The 25,806-nt window shown below is 35.7% G+C and overlaps 2 protein-coding genes across 3 annotated transcripts in view; one reads left to right on the top strand and one right to left on the bottom strand.

The window, feature by feature from the left end:
* Nucleotides 1-32: 32 nt before the first annotated feature.
* LOC129274716 (biogenesis of lysosome-related organelles complex 1 subunit 1-like) lies at nt 33-5,996 on the bottom strand. The gene is made up of 5 exons (XM_064108371.1): nt 5,664-5,996; nt 4,815-4,887; nt 3,739-3,871; nt 2,973-3,057; nt 33-1,973 (listed from the first exon to the last, which is right to left on the bottom strand). The coding sequence occupies exons 1-5, from the start codon at nt 5,722-5,724 to the stop codon at nt 1,963-1,965; spliced, it is 363 nt and encodes a 120-aa protein (XP_063964441.1). The 5' UTR covers nt 5,725-5,996; the 3' UTR covers nt 33-1,962.
* A 255-nt stretch (nt 5,997-6,251) lies between these two features.
* The window catches only part of LOC129275248 (integrin alpha-6-like), a 56,884-nt gene continuing 37,329 nt past the window's right edge, over nt 6,252-25,806 (top strand). For both annotated transcript variants that reach the window (XM_064108846.1, XM_064108845.1), the window contains exons 1-6: nt 6,252-6,634; nt 17,227-17,348; nt 18,748-18,827; nt 19,460-19,666; nt 24,465-24,556; nt 25,700-25,779. In XM_064108846.1, coding sequence (XP_063964916.1) covers nt 6,441-6,634; nt 17,227-17,348; nt 18,748-18,827; nt 19,460-19,666; nt 24,465-24,556; nt 25,700-25,779 — 775 coding nt within the window. In that variant the 5' untranslated portion in view covers nt 6,252-6,440. The remainder of the gene's footprint in view (nt 6,635-17,226; nt 17,349-18,747; nt 18,828-19,459; nt 19,667-24,464; nt 24,557-25,699; nt 25,780-25,806) is intronic.

The raw sequence follows: 25,806 nt of genomic DNA, 5'->3' as shown, positions 1-25,806 counted from the left end.
GAGAAAGAATAAAAACAAAAGAGAACTCAAAATTGAAACTGTTCTTAAAATATATTTTATTGTCACTATTACAGACATTTACAAATAAACATAACTTTTATAATTATTGAACATAATAGTAAAACATATTAACATATTTTAACTGCGGGCATGGATAATAGGAAATATCAGAAGAACTGATAAACTTAAATCTCTGGAAAAGAGAGTAAGTTTCCTTTTGCTGTGTCCTAAGAAAAAGATTTATACACATTCATGTACCACTTTATACTGGTCAAATTACTTTTTTAAGTGGCATAAGCTCATCAAAAATGCCAAGAAATTCACAAGGTAAATTTCAATATAACTGCATATAAAAATTTGTATCTTTTCATTTATTCATTATTTATTTGTTTTCATTTTATAATAATAATAATATAGAGTACTTATATTGCGCACATATCCACCTTGTTAGGTGCTCAAGGCGCTCCTATATTACCCGGCTAAGCTAGGCGTTCATAGCGCACACAGCTTTTTAAGGAATTACTTCCTACCGGTACCCATTTACCTCACCTGGGTTGAGTGCAGCACACTGTGGATCAGTTTCTTGCTGAAGGAAATTACGCCATGGCTGGGATTCTAACCCACGACCCTCTGTTTCAAAGTCCGAAGACTAATCCACTGGGCCACAATGCTCCACTTATTTATCTTTATTTTCTTTATTTATGTATTTTTTTTTTTGGGGGGGGGGGGAAACTTCATTTATCAATTAATCCCTCCCCTCAAAAGCCATCAAAAGTTTATGCACAGCACAGAACCTCTTGGACTACTAGCAGATGGTCTAAATCTCAGATAATTCGACACCATCATCGCTAAACCCACCTGGTCTCTCATTATCATTTTCTCAAACCACCACTTGGTCTAATTGTAAATCTCTTAGTCTAATGCCTTGACAGCTTATTCCACTATGTCTTATCATCTTGTACTTTGACAAATAATCATATTGACTAAGTGGTATTAGACAAAAGGCAGTTAGACCAAATAATAAATAGTCAAACTGGTTGCAAGACGAAACGGGATTAGACCATGTGAGAAGAAACCAAAAGTAAAGTAAACAAAGTTTGTAAACCAAGTAGTAATTTACCAGCACAGGCATATATTGGTTTATTTTTATGTACTAGAGGGCATTTCATGAAACAACTTATCGCATTATCTGAGATATTCTTTTTATCAGACAATCACCGTAGTAATAGACACCTGGGGAGTGTTCATGGAAGGACTTGTCAGACGTTTTACCTGACAAGTCTTCTTTTATACGACAATTACCATAGCAACATTGCTTCCCGGCCAATCAAAATCCAGGAAATGTGACAGATCTGATGACTTGTCGAAAATATAGATGAATTGTTCCCCAGTGCTTTTCAGCTGATCAGAATCCAAGAAAGATATCACAGCTGATAACATGGAAGATGACAAATGTTGATGAAAATGCTCTCCAAAAGTACGCTCGATGACAGGACAGGTAATACTGCCATTGGTTATGCAACCACGAATGCCAATTTAATACCATTGGCATTGTTTGGATTTGATGACAATTTAGATCAAAATTTTTTTGCAACATTGTGCTTTCCTCCTCAGTGACCAATTTACAAAACCAAACTACCAAAGTCTAAAAATGGGTGACCAACATTCTTAAAATTTATCACAATAACATTTGACTTTGCGTGAGAGTCATCAATTTTGGAATTAATAGTGCAAACTTTATTGATAGTGCACTCCAGGATGCTATAACTCTTGATAAGGCATGGGGAACAAACAAAGGGCCTTGCCAGATAGAATTGAAATGTTATTCCTAGCTCCATTGTCCAGTGTGTTCACACCATGGTGTTGGAATCAACACCAGCAGATTTTAGAATTGAAAATTGTCCACTTCTTCAATATGATGAGCTGCTTCCATGATCTGGCCCGAAGAATCTTGGAACAATGTTAGCTTGTATCTGAAATTGACAAGAAATTTGAAAAAAGGCGGAATTACAATAATTAGCATCTTGAAATAAAACTTGAAGGCTAAACAAAACAACTGATTAAGATCACTGAACAAAAATTAAACAAATAGAAAACAACAAAAACATTTATTTAAAAAACATCTTGCTTGAGCAACAAGACTTTAGAGAGCGAGAATAACCACACGTGTTCAGACTTCATATGTTACTAAAGCTATAAATTATAACAAATGAAAAAAAAGCTGAAAAGACGATATCTCTCGAAAAACCATTGCATAAAGTTATTTATAAAGTTGTCATGAGGCACACAAAGGAAGCAAGGGTTCGGGGGTCATGAATAGTTAAAAAGAGAGCCTCTTATCAGTTGATAACCTATCAACATTGCTTGTGACCACAATCCCTTGAAATATAAATATGATTTAAATTTACCATAGTGTAAAAGAGCGAATCCTTATCTTTTTTTTATACCACGTTGATACCTTCAAATTTTTTACAACTGACCAAGCATGACTAAATACTTGTAAATTGGTTTCAAAGACAAGAGGTATAGATTCCATTTTTTCTAAGTTTTGGTAAATGGGTGATGTGAAAGAAAACTGATCAGTCATTGAGGAACTGCAGCCTTTTCAGCCTTGCTTTAATTAGCATAGCCTACAAAAGGGATATTGATATTGATCTTGTCAACTGAAAGCACTCAGCTGAATTCACACCTGATGTCTTCAACATAAATTAGTTGAGTCACGAGTGGTGTAAGATTTATAAGTAAGTTATCATTAAAAAGCTGAGGAGTTGCTCACATTCTGGTAAATTATAAATGTAATATTCAATAATCTCTAAATATTAGTGCTCACAAATTTGGATTACCATTTTTAGATACAAACAGTACAGAAATAAAAAACTATTCTATGTAATGTTGTCATTACTTTCTATCAAAATAATTTTTAGTATTATTAGCATTATAAATATTCAAGTACAACAATAGACAACAAATACCTTTGTATGCATATTCTAAAGCACTTGCTATTGTCTGCATGTCAGTCTCTATGCTGCGAGCCCAGTTCTCAACATCTCCAAGTTCCTGCAAGCACAAAAAACAGATTTATCTTTGAAATTTTAAACGAAGTTACAAATTATCAAAACAGTTTCATGCTTAATCCTGCCATCCTAAAGAAGCACATTTCAGTATTTTAAAAGCTGGGAATCAGTATTTTGGTGAAAAAAAATCATAATTTTCAAAGAAACATGACAGGACAACAAATAAAACTGAAACTGTAGAAATCAGTATTTTACATGAAACCATCAGTATTCTTCTCATTTGTCTGTATGAATTACCAAAAATCAGTACTGGTTGGCAGCTCTGCTTAATGCTTCTTTCTTAATTCATCAAGCAAACTTAGGGAATCAATATGGACGCCCTCTCCCGATTTTTTTCAGCCTAGAAGAATGGGTTTGTATGATTCATGGTGATTGTAGTCATGTTTCTTACACCAGAGTAGTGCCAGTCTATTTTGATTGTGTGTCAGGGGGGGGGGGGGGGGACAAGGTAAACTAAATGTAATGAGGGTATTATGTAATTACACAACCAAGACTTTTCCCCATTGTTCTTCCTCCTTTTGTCTCTTTTCTCCCGACCCCTATTAATTGAAGTCATAGGGGACACCCCCGCCCCTGCATAACCAATTTTATCATACATAGGAATAAATAAAGAAAAAGAAAAAACCCTCTGATGAACTCTATTCAATAATTACAATAAACAAACCTTTAATGCCTGGTTGAAGTTCTCGACCAGAGATAACCACTGCATGCTCTGTTTAGCAAACTGACCAGAATTGGCCTGAAGTTGTTTCGTCTCTGCATCAAGTTTCTTCTCATTGTTGTAGGCAATGGCCACTCTGCAAATGAATTCAGTACATTTAGATAGTACAAAATCAATACATTTCCCTTGAATATTTATTTCTTTAAGCATACACCACATGTAATTGCATGTAAAGATCACTTACCTTACCTAGCTATTAAAAAGACAAACAGCCCAATTTTGTTCCCATTTTCTGACAAGTTATTTAGAGCCATATTCCCCCCCCCCCACACTTTTAATCTTAACATTGCTAACTATATATTTTCACATTATCAAGTCTGTGATCTGTGCAATTAATAGAGATTGGTAAAAGAATATGCTTTTAGATAGAAATTGCTGAAATTTGTGTAAAATAATGACCGTTAATTCAAGAATTCTCATGATAACTTTTCTTTAATACACCATCTGCTCAAGGCAAAAATAATGGGCAGTTAGCTAGGTATAAATGTGTAGTGTTTAAAATAATATTTTAATACATTCTGTGTGATACATCACTCGTTGCTTCTAAAGATTATTTATCTAGCTATTAAAAAGACCCAACAGTCCAATTTTGTTCCCATTATCTAACAAATTATTAGAGCCTTATTCCCCCCTTTTAATCTTAACATTGCTAACGATATATTTTCACATTATCAAGTCTGTGATCTGTGCAGTTAATAGAGATTGGTAAAAAAATATGCTTTTAGATAGAAATTGCTGAAATTTGTGAAAAATAATGACTGTTAATTTAAGAATTCTCATGATCATTTTTCTTTAATACACCATCTGCTCAAGGTAAAAATAATGGGCAGATAGCTAGGTAATGTGTATAATATTTTAATACATTGTGTGATTACTAGACGTATTTTTACTTGATCACCATTCCTAAATATGTTGCCACCTTGTATTTAAAAGAAAGTTGTCTCCCCTGAGAGATCTATGAAGGCCTATGTATGTAGGCTATAGCTTAACAAGTTTCATGGTATTTTTCTTAAATTTACCTGCTATTTAGATTCTCCACCAACGACCTTGTGACAGCGGTAGCAGCTGTAGAAGCTTCCTTCTTCCTTTTCTCTGTTAATGATAATATGAAAATCTATAAACAGTTTTGTAATACTCGTATTAACAGATTCACAACGCACACACACACCCACTGGATACTACATGTAAACTCGGTTCCCGTGATACAATTTCTGCAATAAATATGTGAAGAATCTTCAAACCCTGCCCAAGTGAACACTAATACCCTTCATAAACCCAATTATGCGGATAATATCCGCATAATTTGGTCGTAAAATCGGAGCGGGACCAGAGTTATTCGCATTATTTCGATGCTGCAATATTATCCGCATAATAGCGGCATCGGGACCAGATTTTGACTTTATGAACGCATTTCCAAAGTAATGCGGACAATTGCCATGGTGCGGTCACAAGGTCACCCTTTTCCAACACAACCCCATCGGAGGGGGTGTGTGCAGTTGCCATGACAATTATCCGCCTTTTTCAGGTCGGGCGCTCGTAAAAAATAGTACGGATTATTTTCGGAGTTTGTGAATGCAATTTTTATTGAATTATCCGCACTCTTACGCGGATAATTGGAGGATGGGTTTATGAAAGGGGTATTAATCCTCAACCTGTGGATAACCGCTGATCCCTGAATATCAGGGGAAGCCAGGACAACAAAGAAGAAGACAAAGTGATCAGACCATAAACATATTTTGAGGAAGACAGCAGGAAGAAAATAAACCCCTAAATCTTCATGTACAGACACTGTGTAGGTCTACTCCTGTAAGGCTGTAGGTAGTTTAGATTCTTGATTAATTCACTTGGCCATCAATTATCATATTTACCTTGAACTTCTCGTCGAGAAGTCTGCTTAGCCTGATGCTCCTTCAGCATAGACGACAACATTTTCAAACAGCAGAAAATTCTTCTTGACTTTTAATAAATGGACTTCAGACAAGGCTGTACTTCAGAACCTGCGAACACCAGCTGTTCCCTGTCTTCGCTGCAGCGCTGCTAAAGATTCTTTCAGTTTGTTGCTGAGAAATCTTGCAGAAGGGGGAAAACTACAAGGGAATAACAAATTATCAATTTGCTGTTCTTCAATGAATTGCCATAATACACAGACAGAGCACCCTATCTATAGTATGTATGACTACTGCTGTATGTATTTTCTATTTGACCTCCTTGAACCGAAATGCAAATCAAATAAACAAAATATTAGTACACTATAGTAAAATAGTTCTAGAGTTTAAACATTATTTTGACAAAAGATGATATGTGAAAATTAATATTATCATTGACTATCATTATTTTAATTCAATCATATGAATTATCAATAAATAATTAGTAACTAAATATGATTATGATCAGGAAGCTATGAAGTACTTGTTTACTTTTTTTTTACATGTCTCGCACTATATGGATTCATCCGCATTACCGAAACTCCCGATAAAGGAATTGACACTGAAAGCGATCCCAGCTTGCCCAGCTGACTACTCATTTATTTGGGTGTGTTCTCGCAGAAGCTACGCGAGTGGATACCGGCGATTTTCTCTGCAGTTTCCGTTGCGGTGATCTGACAGCGGCTTTATCGTATTGGAGTTTTAAAGACATCAGTAAAAATGGCGAGGATTCCTGTCGCTTTTGCGACAACTTTCTGTATTTTATTAGCAGTTGTAGAGAGAACATTGTGTTTTAATTTTGAAACAAGACTGCCTGTCATTAAAGAAGGACCGGGGGAAAGTTATTTTGGATTTTCAGTCGCTGAACATATTCTCACAAACACTCAACCTGCGCAGCCATTTGCAGAGAGCTTGTAAGTTTCTGTCAGTAACTTTTATACTATATGATAGTAGAATCTAGTATTTGTATAGATAATCGCATGCTTGTCAATACTATGTACACACTGAATTACTTGAATTAAATTCAATCATGAGTGGAAAAAAATATCATAGTCAAAGTTATTGTGAAGTCTAATTGAAGATGATGAACTCATGAAGATTGAAGGATTGATTGTTATTAGTATTACGTTAATACTAATCTAAAAATTCTAACTATTATGGCATTGCTAACATCAATTTGTAAGTTTGTAGGATTGGGGGGGGGGGTTAAGATGATAATCATGATTGATGATGATGATGATGATGTTGTCGATGATAATGATAATGATGATATGAAAGATGATGATGTTGATGATGATGTTAATGAGGATTATGCTGATGATGATGATATGTACATGTATGTCATGACAATTGACAATAATGATGATATTGATGATGTAGATGTTGATGTTAATAATGATAATAATGATGCTTGATGATCATACAATGATGATGTTGATGACAATGATGAAGATGATGCATGATGATGATGATTATGTGAATTGTGATGATGATGATGATGATTATCATCATGATCGTCATTATCATCATCATGCAAAGCAGTATGCAAGAAGAAGGCAGGGGGCAGAGCTATTGATGACTTTCATTCATATTTTGTTTGGAATTCATATTGTTTTATTTATTTTTGTATTATCTCCAGAATAGGTAGTTGGTATTGAGGTGGCATATATTTTTTTGCCTCTCTAAATGCCTCTCTTCTTTCTGAAATATTCAAATATTTAATTCTTTTGTTTTCCTGTGTATAGAAATGAGAAGTCTAATCGTTATTAAGAGCTACTGGTTTTGATAGAAACAGGAAAATATTAAAAGATAAACACATGGAGACCGTCGACTATGATAAACATCAAAGAATAAATTTTTCAAGTTTTAATTTTGTGATAACACATGCAAGCAGCCCCCATACATCATGTAAATATGTACATGTAATCCCAGTAAGTACTGTTTCTCTGTTCCCTCCCCCCCAAAAAAAAAAGGTCAGCCATTATTTTAATCAATTTACCGGTATGTGTAATTTTTTATGTATGTTTATCTGTTTTAACAGGACATCTTTTACTTTCTGTATGTGTTGAATAAAGAAATAAATAAATCAAACACACTGCTTGTACAAGAAAAATGTTTTCAGTCATTTTGAACCACTTAGAACATTGCAGGCTAAGTGTACGTGTTAATCGCATATGTGCAAATGAGGGATTCTATACAAACTTACAATTTTATAAAGAAATTGTATGTAATATTCCACTAAAATCTGATTCCTCAAGGAAACTATAGAATCATTACTTGTGGAGATTCTATAATAGTAATTACTTGATACAATTCAGATATCAGCTCTCTCAATACTGACAAGGATGTCCATATCAATTAAAATTCTTATTTTACATTTTATGCTACTGTAATAAAATTATGAGTGAGTATTTATATGCATGCCTGATTTTTCTCTCCATCAATTTGATATTTGGATGGACTTTGCTTTTGAAAGAGTTGATGGAAATGTTTCATGAAATCAAAAATGAATTTATAGTCCTACTGTAGTGTGATTTTTTTTCAGTCCTGCTGAAGTAGTTTATGGTGTACTGCAGGGATCAGTTGGAGTCCTTATCCTTTTCTCATTGTGCTTCAAGGGTGCTCTTAAACAGATTTTAAGATGCCCTTGTTTTTAAATATCACTGTTATGCAGATGATATCCAACTGTAGATCTACACATCACTCTTACCTACATGGAACCAGACCAATGTCATTGATAGTATTTAGTACTGTAAAAAAAAAACTTGAGGCTTGTGTTCAATGATATCAATAGGTGGATGAGTTGCAATTCTTTAAATCTGAGCTGTTTTTTATTGGCTCTAAAGCTGTGCACTAGATACATGTACGATAAGACTTGGGCACTTAAAAATTGGTCGTGTTAATGTTATGCCATCTAAATCATGCAGGAATCTTGGAGTTTTGATTGACTCAACAATTTGTATGTCTGCCCAGATCCCTGCTGTGTGTAAAATCAGTCAGGGATCAATTATCGCGTAATTTAGGCATCATTAGCAAGTATTCAACCCACTCCCGCTACAGAAAAGATAGTGCATGCTTTGATTTCATCTCAACTTGATTTTGGCAAAATGTTTCAGCTTCCACACTCCCAACTTTCACGCTTATTAAAAATTGCAGAATTCTGCAGTCTGTACTATTGTACCCTTACCATCACTTTCAAACCTTTTTTTTAGTATTGATCGGATAGTTCCGTCTTTCTGTCTTATTCGGACAAACAAGTGAGCATGTACATGTGCTTGTACATGAACAGCAGTGGCAAATTTAGAAGATAAAGGCCCAAGGGCAAGTGTTTAATTTCAGCATAGTATTAATATGATATCATGCTTTGATCTGCAATGATACGTACTTCCAATTAACATTGCATGCACCATCACGTTGATTCATGCAAGGCTGTACAAAGGAATCCACAATGATTCAATAGGTCATATGAGTGCAAACAGTGTGGGTTCGATTTCAAAGAAGGACACTTCCGTTCATCCACATTGGCATTCCTTTGTGTGTCTTTATTGAGTGCATTGATCTGTGTATAAAGTTTCAGGTTTCAGAGATCAATTACTGGTACAGTAGTTTTATTTTACAGATCACATTTTTTATACTCCTGTAATGTTGCTTTGAAAAAGTTGGCTATGACATTTTTAAATACATGAAATGTGTCGGCACAAAGTGTTTATGCTGAGAAAAGTGGGATCTGTAGTACATGTATGTTTATAATCAGTCTTATTGTAAACTTGTTCTTATTTCACAACTACAGACTACAATGCACACTGTAGTATGTTGATGTAAAATAAATGCTACTTGTACATAGTATGCAATCTTTTATAGCATTATATCTTTGAATATGATTTTGTATCAATTTCAGTGTAGAGGTTCTCGGTTTCCTGTGTTTTTTTTCTTTATTTAGGTTCAGGCTACTGATGTAGGCCTACATTTTAAATTTTTTGACTGGCACTTTGTGCAACCAACTATGAATAAATTATGATTTTTTTTCTCAACCCCTCAGGCTCAACTCATTAAATAAAAAAAATTTAATATAAACGGTATACATGTTGTAGTACTCCTACGATTCTGCAAGTCTTTTCTTTTGAGTTTTGCTAGTACTCATTCCACCTTCAAAAATTAGATATATAGCCTTCATATGAACATACCTTTATGATGACTTTGAATCTCAGCTGGAAGTACTCTGCATGACCAGTCTGAATATTACATGTATGATGTATCCATGTGCTACATGTACAGTTCATAATCATGCTTGAGCTCAGTACATGTACATTATACAAATTATCTGTACATATATTAGGCATATACATGTAACATGAATTGTTATTTTTTTTCTTCAAATTTTCTTCACTCATTCTGTGAGTGATTCATTTAAAGGGTATTAAACATCTGGGGCCTGTTGCATATACATGTACAGTGTAAGCTACTATTAAATAACTTTGCCATCCAATGGTAACTATTATATGACACCTACATAGATCCTTGGCATTTGATTGGTTGTTTGATATCGATCATTCGGACCATTTTACAATGACGTCATCGACCGTGCAATTTAGGATCCATTCATCATGCAATTTTGGTTCTATACGATTTTGTCCATTGCACGTGCGCATTGTACGCGACATACGCGACAATCGACAGACCGAGCTCGCACTGCATGATCTTATTTTGCATCGAAATTGATAAATTTCCTATGAAAAGTATTTTAAGTGTCATATAAACCGAACAATGAATGTTCCTTCATTCGTGCAATGGACAGAATACTTCATTCGGTGAAAGATAAAAAGAATGATCCATTCAACTCGGCTACGCCTCGTTGAATGGATCTTTTCATCTTTCACCTCATGAAGTATTCTGTCCATTGCGCTCATAAACATTCATTATTTGTATACCATGGTATGATCAACAGCCAATCAGTATGAAGGATTCCATGCAATTTACCATTACATGGCAAAGATAATGGTAACTTTTATGCAACGGGTCCCAGGAAGCAAGGGCGCGATCATGAAAATGAAATACATGTACATAATAAGGCTAGGATATATACATGTAAGGCATTATGTAAAAAAATGACTATGTAGGCCTACACTGAGATTGATCCATGGATAAAGGCCCGGGGGGGGGGGGTGCTCAACCAAAAAAGTGGTAGGTACATGTATGTGCGACGGGCGAGACAAAAAACGGGGGCTTTGGAGCGGGCTTATTGTAAAAAGGAGGGTCCTCGGAACAGGCTTCGGAACTATGAAAACGGGGGTCCTTGGAACGGATGGCTTGCGTGTGAGTGCGTATGCATATCCCTATGGAACGGGCATACGTGCATGCAGCGGCACGGGCGCCGGGTGCGCTCGCACAGAGGCGATGGTCGGACAGCGCTCTGCGGCCACTTTTCACCAAAATTGCAGCTCATTGTAGCGGATCAATGCGGCCGGAACGGCGTAACGAAAAATAAGCGAATCATTTGGAACGGATTAACGATTTCTTTCTTCTTTACATGTATCTCGATAAGAAGAAAATGCTATGCTTTGGAGCGGCTTTTTTTTTTCTTAAAAAGATAAAAATGATATGCCTTGGAAGGGAAATTTGCATGTAAAAATTGGGGTCCCCTCCGCGGCACATACCCACCACGCATTATATACTGAGTGCCCCCCCCCCCCCCCCCGGGATAAAGGTTCACATTGTGGAAGTTCCTGCACAATACTAGCATACTAGTATTTTCCACCTTTCATGCCAGTGCAACCCCTGGCCAAGGCCCCCTCCATGTACATGTACAGTACATGTACATGTACGTAGTCTGTAGGTTGCAATAAAAAGTAGTATATGTACATGTAAAGAAATTTGATATCCTGCTGCAAGATTCTCAATAGTTTGTCATAGAATAGCAACAAATTTTGCAATTATTTTTTTGCTGGATGTCAAATCACTAGAGCCTATGTATGTGTATAACACTTCAAGTGAAATATTGCAATGCACAATGTGATAAGAGCACAGGCTCCTGTACCTGTCAATGACATGCCATTGTCCATATTAGGTGACCTCATTCGACCTATAGTACACTGCATAAACTAGCTTGTGTATACACTCAACTGTGTATGATGTGTATAAGGTTTGCCTGCCAAAGAACTGTCAGAATGGATTTTCCGATTGTCATTGAGCTTTTCAGTGACTTACACCATATAGAGTTTGATATCAGGTTTTACAGCGCACTTGAAGGACAGCCCTGGGCCAGCATAGCCAGTTTAATCCAGGAATTATTACATGTGTACTGTTCGGGGGGGGGGGGGGGGGGGGGGGCAGTCAAATGTCTTGCTGTACACATGCGTGACCAAATTACATGTATTTCCAAACACCCCCTTAAGTTTTTTCTCTGTGTGCAAAATAACCCCCTAAACAAGTTTTTCGCGGGCTTTATTTACACAATTTGGCCCCTAAACAAGTTGTCACCAGAATATGACCTCAGGGAAAATGGTTGGGGAAAAAACATACCCTAAACACGTTTGGCTAGTCTTATAAAAATTGCTTTGGACAAAAATAAATCCATAAATACATTTGACCCCGCGATTGACCATTGACCAGTCTTTCAAAACCACCCTTTTTCTTGAATTTTGGTGTTTTTGATACTTTAGTGCATAACTGAAAAAAACCACCCCTTTAAACATGTTTTTTCGGTCACGCCTGTGTACAGCAATATATTTGACTACCCCTCCCCCCACCCGGGACTGTTGGCATCCTTGCACATGTACTTGAAAAATGTAGGTCAAATGCAAAACTCTAACATTACAAAGCAAATATGATTTTTTAAATTAGCTAGAACCAGATGCAGCCCTTGATGTTGTATGATTGAAATCCTTGATAATTCAATCACTTTTTTTATCCATCACATATACAAAGTGCAAACTGCTTACTTTTCAGTATTTCTTGTTTGCATTTTGATTTTATTTTCCAATGAAAAAAAGATACATGTCATGTGTATGTACATGTATGAAATACAGGCCTAATATGCTAGAAACACCCTAAAACAGGGATGATAGTCATGTGAAAATGGTTGCCCTTATCAAAGGAGACATCCCTTTGATTTGACATGTCGGGGGGGGGGGGGGGGCTTACACTTAAAGGGATGGTCCAGTCTGGAGCTATTTATATCTCAATAAATAGAGTAACATGCTGAATATTTGATCAAAATTGGATAAATTACAAAGTTATTGAATTTCAAAGATTTGCATTCTTCCGGTGAAACAGTTCTAGGCCCGTTTTTATGAATATACATTAGGGGGGCTGATGATGTCATATCCCCACTTCTTTTGTACTTTAATATATATGAAATTAGGTTTATTCAAAATTTTTCTACCAAAAACTAAAGCGATTGGATTGATAACTGATTAAGTGCATAAATAGTTATTTATTGCCGCAACTATGGAACACATCATTTACACATATGCATGAAAAAGTGAAACATTTAAATGATTTCATGTAGTAATATTATACATGTATAAAGAAAAGGGAAAGTGGGGATGTGAGTCATGTGTCATCATCAGCCCTCCTAATGAATATTCATGACGATGTGCTTATAACTGTTTTCACAAAATATTGATAAACTTAAAAATTCAATAACTTTGTTATTTGTTATCCGATTTTGATGAAATTTTCTGCATTTTGCTCTGTGAATTTTACTCTATTTATTTAGATATAAGTAATGTATTTTCAGCCTGGACCATCCCTTTAATAGTCCATTTTATTTGTGGATTGCATACCTTGAAATTTTATCCTTTATTCCCAAACTGCAGGTAATGTTTCTTGGGTCATTCCCCCTTTTTTTATAAGTTTTCTGAATGAGTCACAGGGATGGCACCTAGCCTAAACCTAGGAGATTATAGATCAATACAAACAGGATGCCTTGAATGAATTAAGTTAATTGAGTGATTCTTAATCCTCTTAAATCCTAATCCATTTTAACCTGATTAATTTCTAGCCTTCTTTCAATGGACTTCATTCATTACTCAGGGTATAATGTATATGTCTGTGGGTACAATATGTGTTCAGGAGGTTTTTTATTTTTGCTCATGCAGGTTTCTGAATGTTCTGTAGTATGCTACTTGATACAGTATACATGTAGGCCTGCATGCCGACATGTATACATGTACATGTACAGTAAATGATACATGTAGATCGTCTGTACTGGCAACTTCCATTTTATGTGCCTTTATTAATAGTTTGGCACTAAATAAAATGTTACTTCGCATCAAAGAATAGGTCTACAAGTACAATGTACATGTAACTCTTTATATTGAAGCAAATATATGGTACATGTATGTTTGCAAATCTTGTTTCTATTTAAGAGAAACGATCCTTCTCAGGAATAGGCCTACATGGAACTCTTTAATATTAAATGAAATATGTTTTTTTGCAAATCTTGTTTCTAAGAAAAACGATCCTTAGATGAACAAGGAACAGAAGTTGAGTTGAACTTGGGGGTATGCAAACTTTGCATTACCCTAAGTTCAACTCTTGAAACTTGTGTTCCTTGTTTTTCTAAAAGAAGGATAATTTTTCTTAGAAACAGAATTTTAGAACTACATAGAGTTCAACTCACCTTATATGTTCCTTGTTTTTCTAAGGATCATATTTCTTAGAAACAGAATTTTAGAACTACACGGAATATACGTGTATGAACCATACACATGTATTTCATACAGGATGATAGAGGCAGCTGTATTAGAAATGGAAGACTTCCTTGTTAATTGATATGTAGTAATAGTATGCATGACCAATGATCATTGGTATGTTTACAGCAAATGAATGTGTATCATTGACACATAGCTCCTTCAACCTTCTTGGCTCTCTGTCTTCTGATGGTCCCTTTCAGACCAGGGCCTGGTTTCGTAAAGACTTGTTATATGATAAATGCACAATTTCTAAAAAAAATTACTGTCGGCCAATCAAATTGAATGATTTCATTAGCTTTAAACTGTCATTGGAAATTTTGTAACATGTATACAAAGTATAACAAGTTCTCTGAAACAGGGGCCCTTGGTTTCCTTAAAATGTATTTTTATGTCATGTACATGTACCTTTACTATATTCCATTTTTTTTTTACATAATGTAAATGATGATGGTGTACCATGAAACCCAATACACTCTTCTTTTTTGCCATGAAAAGCTTCAGAAGTTACATGTACAATGTATATACTACAGTAACTACTGTACATGTACATGTATGTACAATACAGACTGTCACATATTTTTGATCCAGTTGATATTACAGTAGTAGTAGACAATTATATTGTACTGTACATGTAGGTCTTTGTATCTAGGCCAACACGTTCCTGTACATGTACATGTACATGTATGAGTATTGCAAAGGTACTATCAATCCGAAAACTTGTTATAAATAGTCTGAATGTGGGGTAACTGTTATACATGTACTTCACATAGATATGAGTCATCTCGCATCCCGTTGCTTTCCTTGTGAAAACACTCAGGCACAGAGAATGCCATGCATCCCTTGTCTCCCCTCCCCATAGCGATATGATGCATGGAGAGGGCATCTATGCTAATGAGCTTAAAGGATGTGCCTATGCAAGAAGGGATGAGACTATAATGAATTGATTACTCACAGAGCAATTAGATTTTGCAATGGTTTACTGAGATTGAAAGTATTGAAGGTTATCGATTCAGATGTAGTTTTGCTTGGGACTTTGAACAATGAAGAAAATTGTTATCAAGAAAGCTTGTCAGTACACAGCACCCAGACCTATTTATTCTGTCTGCAACTAGTACATGGACATGTACTGTAGTTTGTATATACATGTATATGCAGGCATCTAAAATACAATAACAATAAATGGGAGGGGGGTGGGGTGGGAGGGAGCACTGTCATTACAAGGTGGACACGATGTGCCTTTTCAAAAAGGACTCTAAACAAGTATGTAATTTTATTTTGATCTCATTACATGTACCTCAAACAAGGTTTTTGTCACATAATTTCTCCACCAGTTTATAAAATATGCTTTTTCAATGATAGGGCATAAAATATATACATTTTTTCACACCATACACACAATGCGCTTGAAAAAAATACATCCCTTTTTTCCAGATTTTGGCAGTTTTGATACCATTTTCACTGTATGCACATTGTTGCTTTATACCTGATTGGGGAAACAACTGGTTTTTCTGCCTTAAAAAAACTTATATTAAAGCATGGTGTCCATCTTGTATTAGTAATCCTAAATAAAAGCTGTATATATTCATCTTCCCTGCACTTTCTCTTTTATATAATAAAAGGATGTGTCTTTATGTACATGTGCATGTAGTGTATGTGACAAACAAATGAAGATATTGAATTGATTACTCAGATAGCAGTCAGAATTTCACAGTGACTTTGATTACTCAATGATGAAAATGCAAGTGAAAGTTGCCCTTTGTTGAGTCATGTTGCAAGAGACTCATTTTAAAACAAATTGCACATTTAAGTGAGATTGAAAAATCAATTGCACAATAAAGTGAGATTGAAAAATCAATTTGAATTATATAGCAAAAAGCATTCGATGCAAGAAGCAGTTCAGCATCCAACCATTAATTTGCAATAAATAATTTGCAATAGATTGCAAAACTTTTGATTGGTTCTATAAACTTGACTTGCAATCGCAGGTTTGTTTACACCCTATGACTTGATTGCAAATTCAGGTTCTTTGGGGGAAAGAATTGTTTAGTGGTGTGGCAGTGTACAAATAAAAGGAAATTACAGGTCCTTTGTCCTTAGCATGAAAAATTAATCTTGCAAAATAACATGTTTATGTTGTTGCTCAGTGCCTGTTATTCTGTATGATACACCTACATGTACATGTACGATGTGTTGGTGTTGGAGTGTAATGTTTCCTTGAACAGGATATTCATCCATCTCAATGTACACAGTATACCTGATGAAAACAAAAACAGACTTTGCACGCAATGAACTATGAAGTATGTAATGTAAAAATGTAATAATACCACAGGCACGTCTATAAAATGAAAAGAATGAACAGTACACTCATGAACTTTTTTCCTTCAATTTCAATTTATTTAGTTCAACACTATGCATTTTAAATGTTTTTTTTTTCTGTTTTCTGTTCAATGTATGATCACTTTAATTTTCCTTGTTTTGTCTTATCCATCAGATTTATACATGTAGTTGGCGCTCCTGTCTACATGTACTGTACAAAACCAATATCAGCGCCACCATACCAGATGTTGTATTCAAAGGTCCTTTCACTTCCAGTTATTTCGCTTTTGTGTGTACTTATTCATGCTCTGTTCTACATTCCCTCTTGTCTTTGGCACTCCTGACTACAGTACTAAACCCTTGTTAGTGCCACCGAACCAGGTGATGTGTTCATACGTGGTGTATGTTCACTTTGAGTTTCATGTATTATTCTGTTTCCATGAATGCATATATTTACTCCTCTATTCTTTCTTCTCTCTTGTCTTATCCATCAGATTAATAGTTGGCGCTCCCGTCTACCAAACCAATATCAGCGCTACCAAACCAGGGGGCGTGTTCAAATGTCCATTCACTTCTAGTTATTCTGATTGTGAGATATTAGAGCTTGATACAGAAGGTTGGTGGTAAACATTCTAAAATTTGCATTTTTATATCAACATATAAAATATCTCCTGATACAATTCCCACCTGATAACCCTCTCCTTCCTGTCAACTCGCACCCACAATCCTTCTCAATCCTCCCCCTTTCTCCTCCTCCCTCCTTCTCTGCCACCTCTTCCACCTTCCTCCCCACCTCCTTTCCTCCTCTCTTCCCACTCTCCCTCCCCCTCCTGCATCCTCCCTGCTCCTGTCCTGCCTCCTTTCCCTCCTACTCCCCCTACCCTTTCCCTCCTCCCTCTACTCCAGTCCCTACTCCTTCTCTTCCCCCAGTTCCTCCCCTCCTCTCCCCCTCCTCTCCCCCTCCCCCTCCTCCCCTTCTTACCTCTAGCTACTTGCAAGATTATGGGAGTTGTTCTAGAACTTCAAGAATTGCTTTTTTTAAACTTCGGGGCTTGTTTATTAAAGATGGTTTTCATTTCATATCAAAGTAAACCTTATGAGAGAAAACAATATCACTCCAGTGCACTTTTCATTCAGTACTCATAGAGAGCCTCTCTGATTAAATCAAATTACACAGTTTGTATAGAAACACATGCTTTTGTGTTTCAACCACAAATGAATTCTTTCTCTTTCATCCATTGCAGTACATACATGTCTGTATGTACTTTAGGCAAAACTATGAAGTCTATACTCTATAAAAGCATCTGAACAAAACAAGGAATTCTGCTCATGAATGTGAACCCAGCCTGTACATGTAGCTATTATATGCAATCCTTCATACTGTGTTTTGATATTGCATATACTGTTTGCATTTCATTGAGGCGTAGATTGAAAGAGAGAGAGAGTAAACTGATTGGAGAGCATTAGTGTAATGATATTATATGATGGCAACCGCATGATGGAGTCTGAAATGCAATTTTGTTTGATGCCTCAATATTTGCACTACTGAGAAAGACGGTATAATAGTATAGCCACTTGTGATTTATTAGGGTAAGAAATGAATTGACATTTCAGTTATAATGGCTCTTATTCTAAAATCTGGTTCAATCTAAAATGTGCACGGGTGTTATCATTTGATAATCAAATCATACATGTAACTGCCTGATTAGTTTTTTCACTTTAAAATCCTGGAATAAGAACCTTCCCCCCCCCCCAAAAAAAAAAAAGAAACATGAAACATACAGTCACTACAGTGTAATCATAGCTTTGATATTTTTGGCTTTGAATGATTTTAGTGCAAAGTTCGATCTTGCCCCAAATTAATCTGGACTCAAGAATATCTGCAGTGGATCTTTATAATGGTATGCATTAAGAATGCAGTGTCATTCAGGGTTGTGGGGTTGTTTTTTTTTTGGGGGGGGTAAAATTTAATGACTATAAATGCTGATTTTGTTTATATTTGTTCAATTTTTCAGGTAATACTAATGTGGACATAAAAGACAACCAATGGCTAGGTGTATCTGTAGTCAGTCAAGGTCCCGGTCGACCAGTGGCAGTAAGTATTAAACCTATTAAAGGGGTAGGTCAAGCTGGTGGAAATATGAGCAGGAACGGGAGAGGAAAATGTTTTTGTGTTTGGCGAAATACCTCCAAAGAGTTAACAGAATTATGATTTTTGAAAGTAATGATTTCTTGATGTATCACTTGCAAGCGAATGCATGTCAAGTATGTAATTTTTTAACTCTTGGGGAGAGAAGATTGACAATGCGTAGAAAATTTGCAGAGTCACTTTCAAATCACCCTCCTAAAGACATCATTACCTCAGAAACAAAAAGAATGCATACAAGTATTTCTTCAGTATAAACGCACTTGTCAATTATCTCCAGCCAGAACATAAATACATGTAATAAGAGTCCATTGCCTTTATTTTCTTGGCATATTCAGCATAAGTTGAAATCTTCCCATGCAGTGACTTTTGTCATCAAAATTCTGCACAAAGTGCCACTTTCCTCTCCAAGTTGGCTGTTATTAATAATCATATCATCACTATTATCCTCCTCCTCCCTTTCATCAATATCACCTTTATCATCATCCTCTCTATTGTCATTATCATCATTATTACCATCACTATCACTACCATCATCATCATCACTATTGTATGATAACCAAACTCTCTTCCCATTCCAGGCATGTGCCCACAGGCATATATACCGACCCCCTAGTGTAGATGAGTACCGAGGCCTTGGAAAGTGCTACTTCATGAAAGCAAACCTGGAAAAGGACATATTTGTCAAGAATGGATACCAACCCTGCATCAGTCAGACACGCCCCAACAACTACGACGGCATCCTCTACAAGTACTGCCAGGCTGGCACCGATCTTGATGTCACAAGGGTGAGTAAAGGGTAGGGAAGGGATAGGTACATTTACAAGTAGGTGTGGGACAGGAGCTGGGTAGGGGAAAAAGCAGAGCAGTCAGACCGCAGCTCGCTCGATAATGAGCATATTCACGGAGATTTATTCAGCAGCCCTCTAGCGATCTCCGAAGGAAAACGTGCGATCAATTTGGCTTGATTTTCCCACTGAATTGGAGGGGCTGAAGTTATAGCTCTGTACTGGTCGCTAACTTCAGTTTACGTCGAAACGAATAGTGGTAAGTTATTCTCAAGACCTTCATCTACATTTTGGTATATAATTTTCCATATTTCGACATTTTCAGCCTACCATTTTTACCTCTTTAATTGATGCTTATTTTAGTAATATTTTAACTTCGATTTTGTAGTCGGAATTTCACTTTTGGTTCCTGACTTTGCTACATAACCAAATTGTTACGATGGGTTTTTTTTTTAAAGAAAAAAAGTCACTGTTCAAAATATGTCAGAACCAACTTGACGCAAACTCACCTTATATTTTTATTTTAGAGAAAATGATACCCTAAAAATCAAGAAATTTACGTTTTACCCGGAAGTAACCTTCTCGTTCACTCCACGATGGCGCGAAATAATGCCAAAATTACGTTCGTCGCGGGTTGGTAGAATTACGCCTTTGGTCCCATACGTTGAAACTTCTGTAATGATGGCAGATGGCTCGCATTATATTTGTGACTGTGGACGGTGGACTTGTTTTTATTTTAATTAAGACTTAGGCTAATAATATATAAACGAAGCGTAATAAGTAGATCCCTTCTAAAGTTTTATTCAAATGATTATCAGGTTTCCGATTTCCATCAAGTTTTTATAGATTGAGATATTTCTTGATTTATGTTGAAAATTGTTAACCTTTTTTCTTAATTAGTCGAAGTTGAGCCCCATGAAGATTTTTGCCCCAGGCTGCGGTTAAGAATTAAATGATGATTAGCTCAGACAGTCTACTCTAGAGACTATAAACAGTTTAAAGGCAAAGTAAAAAGTCTGGTACTACCGTACTCAGTAGTATTTATAAACCATTTTGTTCAAATAAAAAAATTGTGGCTGTCACAGACAGTACTTAGTTAGTCTCTTAATTGACTTACATGTAACATAATTCATACTTTGAATAATTTAGACTATTTCTCTCTTTTTTGTCTCTTCTACACACAGATCTGCATGCTTGCTGACTTTGGTCTCTGCTTGCTACTTCATTCTGGGATATTCCATCATGTACTAATATAATGGTCAGACCATGATTTGGACAAAGCCCTTTTTTCGTTTGCAAATTTTGGACTGATAATGATACAACAGAAAATTGATCTTTATCGATATTGGAAACAACAAAATTAGAGCACAGTTTTGGGGAGGACTAAGAATACTGACTTGGACAGGAATACAGCTTGACAAAAATAAAAATTCACAATTCAAAACCAAAGAACATTTTTAATGCATTGCAAGAAACTTTCTACTCAATCACACATTCCAAAATTAAGGGTAAGTCCTTTGATTAAACACAAACATGTAGTTGATTTGCATTGAACATAAGTTTCTTGCAATGCCCCATAATTATATTTTGTTCTCAAGCAACTCTGTTATATGTTATCTAATGTGCTGAAGGTTAAGTGCCATGTATGTTCACAATTTTTTTTTCTCGAAAGGTATAATATATTTGTCCCTTTAAACGGTATTTGAATGTGGTTACGCCTTGTTTTTGTTTTCCACAGTAATTATTGCATATATGAACAGAAGTGAAATATTTGTTGTGAAGCACTGTATGAATGTTGTGTGATCATGGAGCTATGGTGTGATGGTATTATAATTAATTCATAATTTTTGTTATAAGACTGTAAACCTGGTGGATGTGAGGGAGTGACCTGGATGAAAGGAAAGTGAGCATGTGTCCAATTACTGATTTGCATATGTTTAGACAATTTTGTTCGTGGATAAATATTAATGTGCATTCCCTATTCGAAGCAAAGAGTAAAGGAGAAGTCCACCCCACCAAAAAATTAATTTTAATTTAAAGAAAAAAAGTATTGCAGAGAATTTCATAAAAACTATGATTCAAAATAAAAAAAATTACTATTTTGACATTGAGAAATTTGCCTAATTTTATAAAACAGTTACTAGTATATGCTCATCTTGGTCAATGTGCAAATTACAGAACCGATTATGTCACACGCACTCTAATTTCTTGTGTATTTTTTGTTTGATACATGTACATGACATGTATATTTTATTTTAATTTTCATTAACAAATTTTGAGAGGGATTTTAATTCCTCCATTAACATTCGTAGTTTCCATAAATGTAACCTATTGTGATTCGAGAAAGATTTTTTACATCAAATTTGCTAAAATTTATATGATAAAAATGCAACAAAAATTTAAAAAGTAATTTGATGTGAGTGACATAATCAACTCTATTTGCATACCATTGTTTTGTGTATATAACTGTTTTGTGTTAAAACAGGGAAATTTCTGTATTTATTCAAATACTTTTTTGTTGATGTGCACTTGACCTTTAACTCACTTCCCTTCCCACCCCTGCCCAAATAAGTGTAATCAAGAACTTGAAAATCAAAAGCAGTGATTAAGAAGAAGTAAGAATTAATCACAGAGCTATTAATAGCTCCATGATTTAATAAATACAGGCCTAAATAGAACTTCACATGAGTGTAAAAAGAGAATAAAGCTGGGTAGGAACGATGAAGGAATATGATTTAAAGAAAAAGCATAAACATATCCCCATCAACCCCCCCCCCCAAAAAAAAACAAAAAAAAAACAGTCTGGCGGGTTCGAACCAGGGTCCTTGCACACGTCAAAACATAGCGCTCACGCAATTCGCCATCGATCTCTTCCGTGCTACTTCCGGGTTTTTAAAGTTATATATAATGTTGTAAGTCTGTGCGCCGCTGTTGACCAATCAGAACGCGTCGGCAATTCTACTACAATTCCAATCATTTCGCGATGGACATTGCCGTGGTTTTTTGTGGTTCCTGACTTTGCTACATCATGAAATTTCATAATTCTTTTTCAGTCGTAAAGAAGAATGTCTACGCTTTATATTGATTATAATATCAATTTGACGCAAGTGTGATTTCGATGCAAAAATGCGCTCTGTTTATTCATATATATTTCTTGAAAAAAATCATTTTTTCTAAGCTAAATATCGGTCTTCAAAATACATTAAATGTGCATTTTATTTAGCTGATCAGAAATTTCAAAGTTTTATCTATAAAATAAGACCAATTATGTGAGGAATAAACGATTCTAAGAGCAAAAAACACCGATCGGAAAGTTCGTCTTCACAGCTCATTACGTATGCATAACCACGGACGGCTATGCATACCGCTGAATAAAATAGAGCACTTTCGGACGGGCTGCGGACTGACTGAGAGTGGAAAACTGAATTTCGTATACAGAGTAACCCTACCCAAATTTTGACCAAAATTCTTTAGTTGAAATTATTTTCAACGGCAAGCATTTAGATCTTTGGGATGTTTAACAAAGATGCAAGTGTGACTTGAATCATGCTTTATTAAATGATTTATAACGAGCAATCTTGCTGATTGATACGTACATGTAGTAGCTTGCATCCTCATAGCAATGTGGTGATGTCTTTTGTATCCCTCATACTATAAAGATTGTTATCTCTGATTGGTCAAAACTGCATCATGTGCTATTCCGTCTATCATCGTTTCAGGGGTTTGACTTACTGTATATTTCTTCTATCAAACCCTCTGATAGTACTTGCAACCCCTGAGGGGGCGGGACCAAAAGTTGTGTGTATACGCATGCATCAATCTGGCTCGAGCTAACTGGCTGCGCTGCTGCTGCTCGGTCATGTACGCCCAACCAACGGCGCGTTGGCTTGCCAACTGGATGTATCGGTTGTTCAGCAGCAGTGCAGCTCGTTTAATTTACAAAGTGATTTAGCAAATTGAAATAGATTTGCAGTTCAGTAGTGGTCCTAAAATTGAAGCCCTTGGATCTAGACTTATTTTATTATCGATGAGGTATACATGTATAATATAATTGTGGAGCGTTGTGGCCCAGTGGATTAGTCTCCGGACTTTGAAACAGAGGGTCGTTGGTTCGAATCCCAGCCATGGCGTAATTTCCTTCGGCAAGAAATTTATCCACATTGTGCTGCACTCGACCCAGGTGAGGTGAATGGGTACCCGGTAGGATTAATTCCTTGAACGCTTCAGCGCCTATCAATATGGCGGCTCAGCTACAGCCGGGGTTATAATATGATACCAAGTATCAAAGCGCAGTTGAGTATATGCACATAGTAACCGCGCTATATAAATGGACATATTATTATTATTGTAAAACAAATATGGACTGCTCTGTATTCGGATGACAGTGAAAATCATCACTCCCTCAGAGCTTTTTCATACCAGCCCTTCTTTCACCCCTCGGCCAAGGCCTTGGGATGATAGAAGGGCTGGTATGAAACGCACCTTGAGAATGATTAAGAGTCTGATTTAGTTTCAAAGAACAGGACACCAGTTATGCGTAGCTTTAATATAAGCATTTTTGTGAAACAACCCCCAGGCCTGTGAATCAGACTCCTTATGAATCTGCATTCAATAACACAGTCAGCAGTGTGTGTTTCAGATAATCAATCTGGTGAGTGTGTCTCACATGCCCTTTTATTCTGTAAATATTGTTTAGTAAAGTTCTGACAAAAAACACCACCCTGGTTTGATATTAGATTTAATTCATTAAATATAATTTTGATTTTTCATATATATATATTCCTTGTTTTTTATGCAGCATTTTAGCACTGACGCTAACAGTGCTTCGGAGTATATCATGGGTGTTCCTGGATCAGACAATTGGCTTGGTGGTATTGCTCTTGCTAATGTGTAAGTATACAATAAAACTGGGGCCCATCTTACAAAGAGTTTCAATTGATCTGATCAAACGCAACTATGGAAAGCCAGCAATGTCAACATATAAAATGCATGTTTTTTTCAAAAAAAATTCTAGATATGAATGTATATCCATAAATTAATTGATTTCTTGACAATTTGGTGTGGTCTCCTTTGTTTACAATGGACATTTTGCAAATTTGCTGGAGAAAAAAATTATGACACTGATGGATTTCCATAGAGTTACAATTGACTCGATCAATCGTAACTCTTTGTAAGACAGGGCCCTGGGAACACAGACTTCCAGAGGGATCTCTTTAAAGTGGAAGTTCACCCTTTCATAATGTCAGTTTTGATAAAGACAGCGCTAAGAGAAAAACATAATTATTAAGGTTTGACAAAAATCCATCAAAGAAAAGTAGAGTTATGGATTTTGAAAATTAAAATTTTTTTTTTAGGGATAATTTTTAAAGATTTTAGTAATATCACATTTTAGCAGGTCTGCCGTACATGTTTGTCATGTGCTGTGAAATCAAGAAAGTGCCGGTCTGAAAATTGAATATCATTTTACCTGTGCATTCAGTGCAGAATATTCGAGGAATCCAGAATTTCTCCTTCTTGAAAAGCACATCGAGAGCTGTTGATGATTGTGATACTTGTAATAACGTGATCTATCATTCTTTCCTAGAAGTGGTTTTATCAATAATGCTAATGGGTTGTTGCAATAAACTTGCAATCAATCGCAAATCAATTTTTGGTCCCAAAATCGATCCTAAATCTGGCCATTAATTGCAAATTTGCACTTGGTTGCTGGTCTTTTTCAAACTAGAAGTCCAAATAAATTTTGCCACAGTTAAAATTGATATATAAATTGCAAATTAGCAACAGAAATTGAAATTGATTCCAAATGATTTCTTGCAAGTCCTAAAGATTGGTCTTACTAAAATCTGTCAGAAAGACTTAGATCTTTGTGTCCACACTGTATACCTCACACTTCGACATCTTTTGTTAGAATGCTTTATGGTGTGCATACAAAAAAAATAGAATTTATATTCTAAATATAATTATGAAGATTAAAGAAAAAAATCTTTACTGCTTTCACTTTTTAATCTTTTTCTGATAATTTTTCTTTTACAGGCCAGATTCCATCCGGTCAATTAATCTCATCACACCGCTTGATTATGCAAACAACAGGGTTGGATTCAACAGTTACCTAGGTAAAAACTTCATTTCTATCAACACAT

This window comes from Lytechinus pictus, chromosome 13 (genome assembly GCF_037042905.1).
Source record: "Lytechinus pictus isolate F3 Inbred chromosome 13, Lp3.0, whole genome shotgun sequence".
NCBI classification, from domain to species: Eukaryota; Metazoa; Echinodermata; class Echinoidea; order Temnopleuroida; family Toxopneustidae; genus Lytechinus; species Lytechinus pictus.
This window is presented reverse-complemented; position numbering and strand designations above follow the sequence as displayed.